Raw genomic sequence first — 15,167 nt, 5'->3', positions numbered from 1 at the left:
TCTGTGTATAAGTAGACCTAGAGGTGGGTCTCTCGGAAGCCATCAAAATCAAAGTAGGAAACTGGACCCATTTGCAGAAGCTGGATTACGAGTAGTTGCCTTTCAAATGCCGAAAATGTCATGTCTATGGTCACTTCGCCAAAGGATGCCCAACCAATGTGGAACCAGATAAGGGTAAAGAAGAAGGTTGGAACCAGGTCAAGCGCGCCAGGAAAATCCAAAAGTAGGTTGGTCCAAACGGAAGAGGTCCTCAGGCCCCTCCTCAGCAACCCCCTCCCAGAATGGATCAAGAAAATAAATTCGCTCCTCTAAGCTCACAAATAGAGGAAACTCAGGAACCAAACAATCAAAAATCAACCCCACCCTCTAAAGGTACCCCCTCTTCTCCCAAGGGGGCAAGCCTTGCTAAGATTTCCAAAGGAAAAACTATTGAAGTAGAGGAAGATGAGCATGAATCGGATTGCTTAGAGGAAGAAGGGGCAATAGGAGAATCCCAAGCTTCGGTAAGGAGATCCACAAGAGGCCGCAAATCAAATTGGGAAAAAAGAGAGCAGGAAAATTTCAAGGATAAGCTCCAAGGCAACCAGCCAACCCTTGAGAAGCTACTAGCATGAAAAAAAAGATGGCGAGAAACCAGCCCCAAGGCTCCAAGGGAGCCAACCAAAAATACAAATGATGAAGATAGTCTCCTGGAACTGTAGAGGTATGGGGAGCAGAATCAAAGAAGAAGCCATCAGAAGTTTAATAAGAACAGAATCTTCTGACATACTTCTCATCCAGGAGACCAAACTGGAAGATTTTGTCTTCCTTCAGGCAAGTAAGAAACTCTGGAACAAATGTGAGGCGAAAGAAATCTTAGCCCGAGGGACTTCTGGTGGGTTGGGCACTCTTTGGAATGCTAGCAAATTCTCAGTCGTTTCTGAGACCCTTAATACTCACTGGTTGTTCTTAAAATTGCAGCACTTAGATTCAAAAGAGATTATCAGTCTCTTCAACGTGTACATCCCTGTGAACATTGTGGAAAAAGGACCTGTTGGGACTCCATAAGAACCCAATCAGATCTCGTTAATATTTAGAATACCATCATAGCAGGAGATCTTAATCTCACTCTCTTATCAACAAACAAGAGAGGAGGCAGCATTGTTCAAGATCCGGCAAGGGAATGGGCAAAGGACCTTATGCAAGACTGGGACCTGCTAGACATCAAGCCAATCTCTGGTAAGTACACTTGGACTAATAAAAGAATTGATCCTAGCCACATTGCTGCCAGATTGGATAGATTCTTACTTCAAAGATCTTTTCTTTTGCTTGTATTAGAGGCTAGAGTTCATATTCTCCCATGCATCACTTCTAATCATAAACCCATCAAGCTGGAACTGGTGTTTCAGCTTGACCTAGGTCCAATTCCCTTCAGATTTAGCCCACTCTAGGCTAAGGAATCGGACTTCATGCAATTAGTTAAGGGCATCTGGATGCAGCCGGTCAAAGGGTCCCCCTTTTTTGTCTGGGAGGAGAAGCTCAGAAGAGTGAAAAGGGCTTTAAAAAGCTAGGCCAAAACTCTGCCCAATCCAGCAAACGAAAGAAAAAATCTCCAATGCATTCTGGAAAATCATCATCTCCAAGCTAAAACAGCTGACATAACTAAAGAGATTCTAGACAAAGAAGCCCAACTTCAGCAAAACTATCACAAGGATTTCATAGCAGAAGAAGAATACTGGAGACTTAAGTCACGCAGCCTTTGGCTTAAAGCAACGAAAAGGAACTCTTCCTTCTTCCATAAACAAGCTCAGGCAAGGAAATGTACCAATTCCATTTCTGAAATCAAAGATGGCACTATTATTCACAAAGACAATGCAAGCATCAAAAAAGCTACCTCCCTTCACTTTAAAAGCCTGTATAGTGAAGATATAAATCTGGACCAAATCTCTAATATGATTGACGTGGTTCCCTCCTTGATTGTTGTTGAAATGAATCACCTTCTTGAAGCTAAAGTCACCAAGAATGAAGTCAAGGATGCCCTCTTTGCCATGGACCCAGACAAAGCCCCTGGGCCGGATGGATTTACATCCAGATTCCTCCAATCTTGTTGGCTGATTGTGGAAAAAGATCTATACAAAATGGTTACTAAGTCCCAAGCTTGCCGGAAAATCGGAGCCAGCACGGACTCTGCTTTTCTTGCTCTCATTCCCAAAGAAAAAGGAGCCAACACCTTCGACAGGTTTCGTCCAATTTCGCTATGTAATATTGGTTACAAACTGATTACTAAAGTCATCGCTAAAAGACTTAAGCTCATCCTCCCCAAAGTCATTCCGAAAAGCCAAGGAGGATTCATTCAAGGGAGACAGATAGTGGACAATTTCATTATGGTCCAAGAGGCAATCCACTCAAGTCTGAGTCGCAATGAAAAAGGTATGGTTGTCAAGCTCGATTTAGCAAATTCTTTTGATAGAGTCAAGCATAGTTTTCTACTGAAAGTCTTACACAAATTTGGATTTGGGGAGAAATTTATAAATTGGATTCGGGCCTGCATTTCGGAGCCTTGGATTGCTCCATTAGTAAACGGCAGAGTTGCTGACTTTTTCAAAGCCACGAGAGGGCTTAGGCAGGGGTGCCCTCTCTCACCCCTTCTATTCGTTCTTCAAGCCTCTGTCCTCAGCTTCTATTTAGACAAAAAAATGATGGAACAGGAAATTGCTGGGCTTTGTATAGCAAGAGGTGTTAAAAACATTAATCATGCCCTCTTTGCGGATGACACCTTGTTATTGGGAGTTTCCTCTGTGCTTATAGCCTCCAGATTTAAAGGAGTCCTGGACAAGTTTTGTATGATTTCAGGAAGCAGTCTAAACAATGGCAAATGCAATATCTTTTTCTAGAACACCACTTCCATCTTGCTCAATTCCATTTCGAGAACTTTTGGTTTCGCAGCCTCCTCAAACTGGACTTCCTTCAAGTACCTAGGCCTTCCTGTATTTCTTAAAAGAGCCTTCAGTAGAGATTGGCTCCCCCAATTGGAGAAATTCAAGAACAAGTTGCTTGCCTGGGGCTTTTCCTGGCTCAACATTGTTGGTAAGTCTATCCTTATTAAATCAGTCCTTAACAGTCTTCCCTTATTTCACTTTTCTATTCTTCTTGCTCCCTCTAGCATTCTCAGAAAAATGGAGGACATCATTCGAAAAAAAATTTGGAAGGGGGGCAAGCAAAATGAGAAAAATATTTCGTTAGTCAGTTGGGAATCCATCTCCAAACCGCTCTTGGAAGGAGGCTTGAACTTAAAAAATCTTGGATATCAAAATATTGCTATGGGAGCTAAGCTCATCTGGAGAATTATTGCTCCTAACCCTGGCTGGGCTCAACTAGCTCTTTGGAAAAAATACTTTAATGGCAAGCACTCCCGCTGTCTAGATCATCCTCTGCCGCTCCTGAATATGCCCTTCCAGAAGCTCTGTACCAAAGCCTGTCCTCTTATAAATACTCATGCCTACTGGGTCCCCGACAATGGAAAAAGGATCAACCTTTGGACAGACAGAATTATGAACAATGAGCCACTGGGAGACTGTCGCTCTCTTCAAGTGTTGCGCAGTTGGATGAACGATGCTGGATTGCATTCCCTGTGGGACATTTCAGTCTGGCAGGATTCACACTGGGCTAGCTGGAAACTTGAAACGCACCCAAATTTGTTTATGGAATGTGGGGAACTGCTCTCCAAGCTTCAGGGATTGGCTCCAACGCGGATGCGAAGAAGGGATTCAAGAGGTTGGGGTGTGCAGGCTAGTGGTTATTCCGTTGCTTAGGGATACGCCAAGTTGTGTGAGTGCCCCCATGTGGCCACGAGCCCAAAGCCATGGAAAGGGATATGGCATTATCCCTCACTGCCAAAAATTGACTTCTTCAATTGGCTGTTATGCCATTCCAAAATCTTGACAGACGATAATCTTCAGAAGCGTGGCTTCCATGGCCCTTTAGGGTGCAAACTTTGCAAGGTAAACCAAGAAAGCGTTTCTCATCTGATGCTTGAATGTTCCTTCACATTGCAAATCTAGACCGAGCTGCTGGAAACTTTGAGTTCCATCTTCGCATTGCCTCCCTCCACTACTGATTTTTTTGTCAAATGGCTGCAAAGGTACCCTGGTCCTCCTCCAAAAAACAAAATTATTAGAGCTACTTGGTTTATTCTCCCTAAAATTATCTGCTGGCAGATTTGGCTTGAGCGAAACAAAAGGATTTTTAGAAACTATGAATAAGATGTCAAGCTAGTGGTAGTTAAAATTAAATTCCAGTTAAAAGAGTGCCTGAGAGACCACAAAGATGATTTAAATCTCACCGAGTAAGATAAAAATTTGGGATCTTCTCTTGATCTTCAGTTCCAAAAAATGGCAGAGTACCTCCCTCCAAAAAGTTTGGAAAATAATGGCTACAGCAGAAGAGTTCCAAGGATGGATTGCAAAACATCAGAGGTACTCTCTATTTTTTGTTGGGGTTGCAAAGGGCAATCCTGGTAGAGTTGGTGCTAGAGGAGTTATATTAAATCTAGCTAGTTTTAGGATCCACATTTTCACCTGGGGTTTGGGCATCGCTTCTAGCATTCAATCTGAGGCTTTGGCTCTTTTTCAAGGACTCAAGATTTTGAAAGTGCTGAACATCAGGGAGGCTAATGTTATTGGAGACTCTCAAGTCATCATTAACACTATGATGACTCATTCTAAGCCAATGGACCTAAGGCTAGCAAGGCTGATTCACAGAATTTCAGACCTTGGAGACTCTCTCCAGAGCTTGAATTTCTATCATGTGTTGAGAGCCAATAATAAGGAGGCGGACACTGAAGCTAACAAAGCAGCCCTTCTTACGGCTGGTGCCCTGCTTAGAGGCAGACAGGAAATATGGGAACCAATTCCTTAATTTAGAAAATTGTCATGTTTTATTTCCTACTATTAAATCATTTCATTTGTATCCAAAATCTTGGGAAAATCTCTGAAATTGACCGCATAGTAGCAGCTAAAAAGAGATGTGAGCTAAACATAATTGTCACAGTCTTGCAAGGTTGTTCGGCATTTCTGGATTTAGACTCACCTTTTGTAATCCTCTCTTTGGCATTAAGGCCAAGTTTCTAATATATCCACTACCCGTTTCTGTAAAAAAAAACATTTGACTCCAATTGGGACATGATATCTCAAAGAAGTGGCTGATGCTGCTCGAACAGGAGGTCACGAGAACTCCATCAATCTCTTGGTCACCATAGACCTATTATCTGCACATGTCAAAGATCAAAGCCATGGGGCAGCATGTTTTTCATGGTGTCTGATGATCACCCAAGCTTAATGTTAACCCATAAACCAATAAAATATGCAAAAAAAAATATTTTATATATATATATATATATATATATATATATATATAAGCAATCTAATCTATCATGAGAAACATCATATGCGGTTAGTTATACTGATAAAATCAATATGAAATGCATCCTACCCTAACATGCATATAGTAATGTTAATACTAAGTGTAATTATAAAGAGAGTACAACCAACATATCATCACATCAACATACATATGCCTGCTAGTATGATTACTCATGTAGCAACCCCCAAATCGAATGTGGACATAGTCACATGGAGGATGAAGTGGGTGGGAGGTGGGAAAATATGATCTCCATTTGAGGTAGAGGGAGGTCCTAGGAGAAAGAAAATTGGTCATTCTAGAGGTTCATGGCTCCCCTTCTAAGTACAAAATGGAGGAATGAATGATTACTCTCGAGAATTTTTTATCAGTGGAACTCAACTTTGACTTCCTCATTCTCAATAGATATAGTCTACCCCAAGACAAAATCTCCTTCTAGAAATCCCTTTCATAGAAATTTTACTTCTCAAAGGACAATATTATCATGGGGGGACACCAATTTCTCTTTGGGTATTGCGGAGAGCTAAGGCCCCTATGCCCAAGTCGATCCCAACTTGACCTATTTGATGAGACTCTTGAGTGACTACAATCTCATCGACATCAAGCCAACCAAACTCTGACTCACTTGGTGGAACAAGAGAAGTGGGGAGGATCGAATTGCCAAACATCTTGATCATTTCTTACTCATTGAACATCTAGTGGACAGAATGCCACTGATAATAAAATGGATTGGGGAACATGGAGGTTTGGACCACTTCCCAAGCATGTTGGAGGTTATAGCAATGAGACTCAAGCACACTAGTCCCTTCAAGCTCAACTCATCCTGGCTCAAAGATGAGAGCTTTGTGGAGTTTGTGATAATAACTTGGAGGCTTTTCAATCCCATATCAGATGTCTCGGTAGGTGGCTAATTCACCATGAGCCTCAAATATGTCAAAGATGCTACCATCATGTGGTTGGTCAATAAAATTTCAAGGGATACATAGGAACTCAAAGAAGTGGAAGCTGACCTAAAGGCTATATCAGAGGAAACAACCGAAGAAAATGAATCAAAAGAATCGAGGGAAAGAAAATTGCATCTAGAGGGGAGAAAGAAAATCCTTTTGGCATACATTGAAGCCACTTGGAGACTCAAAACCTGGCTTATATGGTTGGAGGCTAGAGACAAGAACACTAAGTTCTTCCAAAATTATACCAAAGGGAGGAAAATGAGAAACATGATATGGAAGCTTATGGACCTAAAGGGGAACAATGCCTCATATTTTGTGGACCTTGCAAAGTTGGGGAAAAATCATTTCAACACCCTTTTTAAAGAACCCCCTTGAGCCTCCATAGAAAAGGTGGTGCACCTAGCCCTGTTCTTCCCAAGATTTGTCGACCTTGAAGACAATGATCATCTAATGCAAGTTGTATCCATGGATGCGCTCAAGAAGGTCCTAGCCATTTTTCAAATGGAAAAAATTCCAAGAGGATAAAGGTGGTCGATCGATTTCTTTCTAGGGATTTCTGACATTCTGGGTGAAGACCTCCATAGATTCATAGAGGAATCCATATCATATGGACACATCCATGCCTCATTCAATTCTACTTTCCTTGCTTTAATCCCCTAGACTGACGCCCCTGTTGAAAATGTAACTAGTTTCAATCTTCATAATTGTTGTACTCATTTCAATATGTATCCTATGTAACAAAAAAGAAAAGAAAAGAAAATATATTATTATTAAAGTATGGGTTTCATGCTCATTATTGATGGTCTTTTAAGTAAAATCATGTTCTTCGTGCTTCTAGGGTTTTTTAGGTCTTAGTATTTATTGTCATGAGTCAAAGGAATCAACATCATGTTTATAAGACCCTTTTGATAATTTGTAATTATAAACATAATTATTTTTTAGTCTAGAAAGTCTTGGAATATCCAAGAGTACAAGTCAACCCTGAGATCATCAATTCAACCTAAAGGAGGGAATTTGACCCCTTGAGAAGGTTATATAAAGGAGCAGTTTAAAAGTATTTGGGACATACTCACTCACAAGTTTGATCTACAAGAAAGATTTTGATCTATGGTTGGGAAGGACAAAAAAAGGAGATCGAACGTCTAGAAGAAGATGAGAGGGTGAAATTTCTTGTTATTTGGCTCTATCTCTCTCACACATGTAGAATTATAAGGTTTATGGGTTGCAGAAACAAGATAAAATTGTATATCTGAGTTGCAATAGGGCGAAGTGTAGAATCTGGTAGCTAGAAGAGGGAAAACCCTTATCTTGACCTCGTTGACCTTGGGAGAGTTTTATTTCTCTAAGTAGGTCTCAAGAGGAGGCTATATTAGGGTTTCCAAGAAGATGCAAGGACAAAGTTGTTGGGTCAAAGTTGCAGATCGAGTAGTAGTGTTGTAGCTCGCAAGTTGAAGTTGCAAGGTGGAGTAGTTTGGTACAAACTAAAGGAAGGACTTGAGAAAGCACTGACTTGGTAATAGGAGAAGGACTTGGTCTAGGGATTGGGTCTTTATATCTCATCTGAAGCAAATTATAAGAAGAGAAGAGTTTATGGGTTCCCCCTTGGAGGGGTTTTTCCCTGGCTGAGAGCCTATATTTGCGTCCCCTTTTTTTGTTACTATTATTTCTCTTGATATTGTTTGATGAAATATCTAACTAAAGAAGATAAAGAAGATAACTAAATATTCACAAGAACTATCAAGGTTAAGGAAAATAATATATAATAATTGTCACTTAACATTTTCTAACACCCCCCTCCACATTTAATGACTTTCACCCAATCTCACTCTACAACTGTATCTACAAATTCATTGCCAAAATTGTTTCCCAAATGCTCAAGCCCATTCTATTCAACTCAATATCTAAGGAAAATTTTTCCTTTTTGGACGGGAGACAAATCCACGAAGCCATAGAGGTTTCCCAAGAGGGCCTTCACATTTTAAAGTAATGATGCCTGAAGGGTGCCATCCTTAAAATCAGCCTATCCAAGGCCTTCGATCAAGTCAGATGGATCTAAATTTGGCTTCTCCTCACCCAGCTAGGTTTTAGGTTAGATTTTGTAAAATCGATCATGAATTGTATATCTTCAACCTCTTTTGTTGTTCTCATTAATAGATATGCGTCGCCTTTCTCAGAGCTAAATGAGGATTTAGGTAAGGATGCCCCCTCTCCCTCCTCCTCTTTATTTTGGTAGTTGAAGGTCTCAATAGATCTCTAGAGGAAGCTCATAGAAGGAATGGACTTCAGGGAATCAAGGTTACCCCCACTCTACATATCACTCACATTATTTTTGTACATGATGTCCTTATCTTCAGTAATAGATCGCGAAGGGATGCAATAGTAATCAAAGAAGCTTTAGCACTCCTTGAAGTTTCCACGGGTATGGTCACAAATCTACTCAAATCCTCCCTCACAACTTTCAGCTCAAATAGGGTGAGATGAGATTCCACCAACATTATTTTCCTTTCAATCTAGCCAGTATGGAGCATGGTTTCAAATACTTTGCCTTCCTTCTCAAACCAAACTCTTATACTTGTGCTGACTAGAAAAGGCTCCTGTCCAAGATCAAAAAAGGTTAAAATCCTAGAGCATGCATTGGCTATCTAGAGCTGGCTGCTTGGCACTTATCAAATCTGTCCTGGAAACAATACCCATTTATTAGATGTCTCCCTGGATGTCTACCCTAAAAAAAATAAAAATAAAAATCTGCTATATTTTCTTATGGTTTGATTCATCATAGCAGTTGTCTTTTTCGTGGACAAAATGGGCTAGAATTGTTATGCCCAAGGCATTGGGGGGGATGGGGTATAAAACATTTTCCCTACTTCTCCTAAGTGTTGGCAGCAAAAGTGGGTTGGTGGCTTCTTTCTACTTAGAGCTTATGGACTTCAGTGGTTTAAAGAAAATACATCTTCCCTTTGTCCCTTGAAGACTAAATCCAAAGTAATAATAAGAACAACCAATATGCCTCAATTATCTAGAAGGTTGTTATTAACTCTTTCCTCCTCATTAAAAAAGGTCTAGTTTGGAAATTGGGGGAGGGTACTCATCTCTGTTTAAGAATATATCCATGGATCGAATGCAACAATGCTCATTATCTCCCAGAGGATCTAATCACCATGCTTCATGAAAGGGGGTTCTTTACCCTTAATTAGGTAGCATCCCCTCATCAGAACCCACTCAGAGAACAACAATGGCTAATTGGTGGTCAACTGAACCTTCCATGAAGCATCAGAAGACACAAGTCTGTCTATGTTCACGCTATGAGGGAGGCCCATATTTGCATCAGAGATGACCCAAACAAACTGGAATGTGATCCAGGTGGATATTGGTGGCCACCAACCTATTCCACTTGGACCCCTAACATTGTTTCCTTTTAATTTCCTTAATTCTAGCACAACTTTATATTTTTGGCATTTTTTCAGGTCCTAAATTTCCAAATTCATTTTGAGGTCCTAAAAGATGTTTTTTGGGAAAACAGATATGCCAGAATTTGATTCATGTTTTCCTTCTTTGCCTCCTCATGGAAATCTTTGAAACGAGGTATTATCATAGTCAAATGGAGATCGTATGCCAAAGTTACGACCCCAAGAAGTTGGCAGTCCAACTTATCCCAACAAGACAAAAAACCGTTAGCGCTTCATCTCCTAGGGTTAGGGTTTTGTTAGCACCTAAATTTGCCTTAAGCTGAAGGAAGGAAAAATTCAGGGTAACCACAAACCACGCTCAGTCTGGTAGCTAGCCCTACCAGAACAGGAGAGGGCTCTCTCCGGGTCACACTCAGGAAAATAAACAATAGGCTCTGAGATGACGCAAAAATGGATACTGATTTTAGGCTAGGTAAATAAATGTGATAGAGGTATTTTGATGAATGACTGAGTTTTTAGTCTGTGTGGGACAAGGACAGCATGAGCAGAGATTTAACCAAAGGCACAAGATATTTCATAAGGCGAGATAGGCATGAGGTTTTAGCAAACAAATTGAATTTAGATGAGGTGAAAAGACTGTTTAAGAAAGCTGAAAAGGGCATTAATGTATGAATCCTTTCCAGGAAGAAGAAAACACATAAAATCTGAACACTTCCTCAAGGCAGAGCAGTGACTGAATTCTACCTTTCTCACTTAAAAGTATTCAGCTGGAAACGATCATGAATGAATGACGAAACATAACAAAGACATATGAGACATAAAGGAAAGAACACATGCTAAATTCATACCGCAAGAATCTTATAAATAAGAGCTGCACCATTTAATTAATCCTCTGTCAAAACTGTACAGCCAAACACTGAGTTATTCCTCCACCATTTCCCAGAACAACAACCCTTCAAATGAATTTTTCCATACAATAAATAAACTCTGCCTTCAGGAAATGGATCGACCCAAAGTGAGGATTGTTTAATCGTTATTGACATAAATGAAAATCCAACCATCAGTAACTGAAACAACGTTACATTTTGATTTTCTCCGATGACCAATTAAAAAGACAGACACTGCAGCGTGGGTCCCATGAAATCGTGACTAAAGCCAAAATCGAATCCTATTCCTTTGCTAAATTTTTAGCCTAGAATCATGTAGGCGCTGATTTTAGGCCTGAGAATTCTACTTCTTGAATGCCACTTTGCGCATTCCTGCACAACCGCCCTCAAATTTCTAGAGATGCGTTTGCCACTTTACAGAAATTAGGAAAAGGTCTCCAATATTTTAATGCTAAAATATGGGTAAATCCGCCACGTGTTCTTTAAATCTGAAGATGAATCGAATGCATAAGTATGGCAAAAGTAACAACTACAACACGAGCATGATACATAAAGCATTCTGTTGCAAGACCCCTGCTTCTTAATGTTTGAGTGTCCCGAGCAAAAAAATTTGTAAGATAAGGACCGGCCTTCAAGCTGTTGCAAAAGCTTATTGACATTATGGGACTTGACCAATGCCTGATGTTTTCCAATAGCACTAAAGTTCACGGACCCATAACATTTCATGCGCTTCATCATAAAATCTGTTCACTGGCATATTAACGAAATAAAGGTTTGATGTTGACAATGGTTGCTTGAATCAAGCATTGGGCTGCATTTGTTTGCTCTGGAGTGCCTGAAATTTCAATCAATCCTTCGGATGTTCCTGGTTTGACTTCAAGAGGATTCACTTTAGAACCAGAAGCATGTCGAGTTTTAACAATACCATTCCCAGACTTTCCTAGAATGGCTGCAACTGCGCGTTCTGGTATTACAACTTCAACTGTAGTTTTTGTGATAAACCCACCAGCAGCTCTTCCAAATCTAGCAGAACCCCCTTGACGAAGAATTGGCTCCTCAAACTCAGAGGAATTGCCAACACTGCCTATATTCTGATTTTAATTTGAAGACTGCATAGTCGGATAGCTTGATGATGAATGACCACCACCTTGAAACGCCATGTTAGAAGAGAAAGATCTACTAGGAGAGCCCTGCTCGATTCTTTCTTTACTACTTAATGATGCTAGAGATGAAGAAACCAAAGCGCCAGTACTGGACCTTTCATGGTTTAAATTTTCCCGCAGTTTTGGAGTTATCTGAACTAAAGCTTCTCGCGCAACCCTTATATCACCTACAATCTGAATCAACTCATTAGTTTCCAAAGCAGACTGAGGAAGGTATTCTCTTCGTAATATTCTGATATTCGCATCTGTTGTCCACCTTAATTCAGAAATCATTGTACCACCCCTGTCTGTAGCCAAGGCTCTTCCAACATAGTTGAAGAACTGGGAGGTTCAATCAGCTGAGGCTTTTCACATTGCTCCTTCAGCACTGGAGTCCACAGCTGGGCAATCTGTTTCGAAGCATCCACAATCTCTGGAATCTCAGAAAGCAGTTCATCAATGATATCTGATGCAGTGGGAAAACTAGGAACAGAGGATCGATCCAAACCAAGTCGAGCATAAGGGCGCAAGCGAAACTTCAGTAAGTTAGCAACAGGAATGATACCATGAACCTGGTTCATTTGACCAGAAGCCCCTTCTGACTTGTTTGCAACATTAAGAGAACGAAAACCAAGAACAGGGAAAAGTTGTGGGCAAAGGAAATTAAGTCGTGTTGAAATTCTTGCACTGGACTTTAGAATTGGAAATTCCATGTTCTTTTCTTCATGTCCAACTATAATGTGTTCAGCATACCCAAATTTCGACATCCATTGCACATATTTTGGATATTTAGTGACAGAAGCAGGCGTGAGATGAACAACACAATTCACTTGTTTCTGAAATTTCTCAGATGCATTGTCGACGCCTAGAAAATAATTCCTAAAAGCAGGTGCAGAGAGAAAATCTGGCAAATGTGAAATAGAAGGGCAATCAACAAGGAGGATAATAGGACCAGGGGATGATGGCCCCATCACATCACCTGGATGTACCATTCCATTCCCATTGTCTGACATCACAGACTTTCCAAGCTGCAGCTCCTGATACTTAGGCCCTGGCTTTAACCCCAGTGCTTGAGCCTTTGAGGGATCAAATTTTCCTTTGATATCAGGCAATTCACAGATGTATACTACAGCAATATCACCAGGCTTATATCTCACCTGGATTCCTGAGTTAGTTTTTTCAGTTTCAGATAACCTATCTGATCCTAAACGAGGACACTTTTGAGATAAATTTGCACTTTCCTCTTCATATTTACTATCAACCTCCTTAGAAAACTGTATACTGTTCTTTAGTTCCTCGCCGCTTCCTACAGCATTAGGAAATAGAATAACAGCAGATATCTGCACAATCTCATCTTTAACAAGTATAATTGAGTTTGTTGATATGCTTCCATTTGAATTGTGATTCACTGCCCTCTCTTCCGAGACATGCCCTGGACCAAACTATTGGTGTGAACAACAGCAGAATTTGTAATAAATGACCGCATTGCACCAGTTAAAAATTCTAAATCTGATGGGCCCCAGATGTTAACTGTCATTCCATCATCCCCTCTACTAGCCATCGTCAGGAGAAGACTTGGAATGCCACCCGCAGTTTCTGAGCAAACTCGTGTAAGAAATATATGATCTAGAAGCCTTGTGGTGATAACACCACCCTTGTCTCGTCCCTGGTCCACAATTTGATTTTGAATGTGCAGTAAAGCTTCTTGGGCAGGAGACAGACTGTCATTGGGAACCTAATTTGACGATATTATAATAATGTGCTCATCAGACCCTGGAACAGAATCGATAGCTCTGATGTTCACACCAATGTCTTCATGCATGCGTTTAATAATACTACCACCCTTCCCAATTACACTGCCAATTTTCTTATTTGGACATAAAACACGAAAAACTAGCTCTTCCACAGATGAAGAGGACCCACGATCAGTCAGATGAGACCCTCTACTTTCAAAAACATATGTCCAGAACTTGCAGACGAGAGTATGGCATTGAATTGGCATAGCCATCGAGGGGACATGCTGCCATGATTATCAAATCCGAGCAAGTTCTGAGCGATTTGTAGCAAGGATTAGTAGTTTCAGGCCTTTCAACTGTATGCGCTGCGCAGCATACCCAGTGCGTCGCGCCCTCCATGTGAGCTGCGCCTGTGTAAATTAACACTACGCTTATTCTCCCAATGCGCCGCGGGCTCCATGTGCGCCGCGCCCAATTTCAATGCGTCGCGCTCTGACACCAACACACAGTCACGGCCCTTTCAAACACTACTTGCTCTTCAAACTTCAAACTTGACCTTTCTCTTGAATTTTTTGAATGGCACTTGTTGCAAAGGAATAAATAGCTTTGAAATATCTTGACAAGATATGGTTTAAATTTTTACTTCTTCAAAAACCCCCTTCATAATTTTTTTGACTATGGCACTTTGTCATTTAATGAAACTCTGTCTTTTGGCTTTCTCATTGATTTTCTGGACTCAAAATGATGAAATTGGTTGATTTTTGCAGGGATATAGGCATATTTTGACTAAGGAAGACCAGGGCCTGCTTTTGAAATATTTTATGGAGGAAAGATACAAAAGTATTTTATTACAAAAACAAATTTGACAATTTCCTATTCAAAACAAAGTTTTGAACAAGAAATGTCCTCGAATATGCTTTATGATGAAATTTTGAACTGAGAACTTCTTTGAAAACCATCCTCATGGCCTGTGGTCATTTATTAAACATGTCAAAAGACTAAACCATAAACTCAAAAACTAAAAGATTCTTTTTGACCAAAATAATCATCTATGACTGTGAATGACATGAACTAAGTTTTGATGAACATAGAGAAATTTTAACCAGCCCGGCAGGAACAAGCATGAGGGAAACAAGAAAACCAAGCCCTTCTGTCAAAGAATGGCATGCCCCTAGCGGAATGCAACGAAGTGAATCGAGGGAGACACCTAAAAATGAATATGCAAAAAGAGTTTTGATCTCTGACGGAGGACTGACAAGACCGACTCTAACATTGGCTCCAATGGGGATGGTAGCTCCATGGAGGTGCCAAGAACTGCAGATCTTTGGGTGAGCAGACAGTGCCTTAGTCCATTGGGCTATGGAGTCAAAACATGGAAACTGACATTATGCAGACGGACTCTGACCTAAGACTAAAACTGAAAACCATAATAAAACCAAACATGACTAAATCCTAACTGACAAACTGGAAGGATGCTCATATTTGAGCTTATTCATCAAACCTACCCTAATTACTCTTTCCACCACCCAATCAAGTGAAATGGAACAGCCAATGCAACCATGTAAGCTTCATGGCTGGTATTTGATCTCTTCCCAAATGCTTTCTGATGCGCGTGAAAAGGGAAGAATCGAAAGGCAACTCCCATGGA

The 15,167-nt window shown here is 40.5% G+C and overlaps 2 protein-coding genes and 1 pseudogene across 2 annotated transcripts; 1 reads left to right on the top strand and 2 right to left on the bottom strand.

Annotated features, from left to right (window-relative positions):
* Positions 1-4,407: 4,407 nt before the first annotated feature.
* LOC149146048 (uncharacterized) lies at positions 4,408-4,896 on the top strand. Its single transcript, XM_089452641.1, has one exon. It carries the CDS (start codon positions 4,408-4,410, stop codon positions 4,894-4,896), a length of 489 nt encoding a protein of 162 aa, XP_089308767.1.
* Positions 4,897-11,399: 6,503 nt separating this feature from the next.
* On the bottom strand, positions 11,400-12,077 carry LOC149146047 (RNA-binding KH domain-containing protein RCF3-like). Its single transcript, XM_089452640.1, has 2 exons — positions 11,880-12,077; positions 11,400-11,732 (listed from the first exon to the last, which is right to left on the bottom strand). The coding sequence occupies exons 1-2, from the start codon at positions 12,075-12,077 to the stop codon at positions 11,400-11,402; spliced, it is 531 nt and encodes a 176-aa protein (XP_089308766.1).
* LOC149146046 (tRNAse Z TRZ4, mitochondrial pseudogene) lies at positions 12,074-13,791 on the bottom strand (annotated as a pseudogene).
* Positions 13,792-15,167: the final 1,376 nt, after the last annotated feature.

Source organism: Pinus tabuliformis, chromosome X, assembly GCF_031772625.1.
Source record: "Pinus tabuliformis cultivar Carrire ecotype Pingquan chromosome X, CPIR1, whole genome shotgun sequence".
Classification (NCBI taxonomy): domain Eukaryota; kingdom Viridiplantae; phylum Streptophyta; class Pinopsida; order Pinales; family Pinaceae; genus Pinus; species Pinus tabuliformis.
Note: the sequence above shows the minus strand (reverse complement) of the source record. Positions and strands in the feature narration are given on the sequence as shown.

What these genes read in the sequence shown, in the direction of transcription:
- LOC149146048 (XM_089452641.1), top strand. Translation starts at nt 4,408, where the DNA reads ATGGCTACAGCAGAAGAGTTCCAAGGATGGATTGCAAAACATCAGAGG.
- LOC149146047 (XM_089452640.1), bottom strand. Translation starts at nt 12,077, where the DNA reads ATGATTTCTGAATTAAGGTGGACAACAGATGCGAATATCAGAATATTA. An exon ending in GGTCCAGTACTGGCGCTTTG is followed by an intron (nt 11,733 to 11,879) that starts GTTTCTTCATCT and finishes AATTAAAATCAG; the next exon opens with AATATAGGCAGTGTTGGCAA.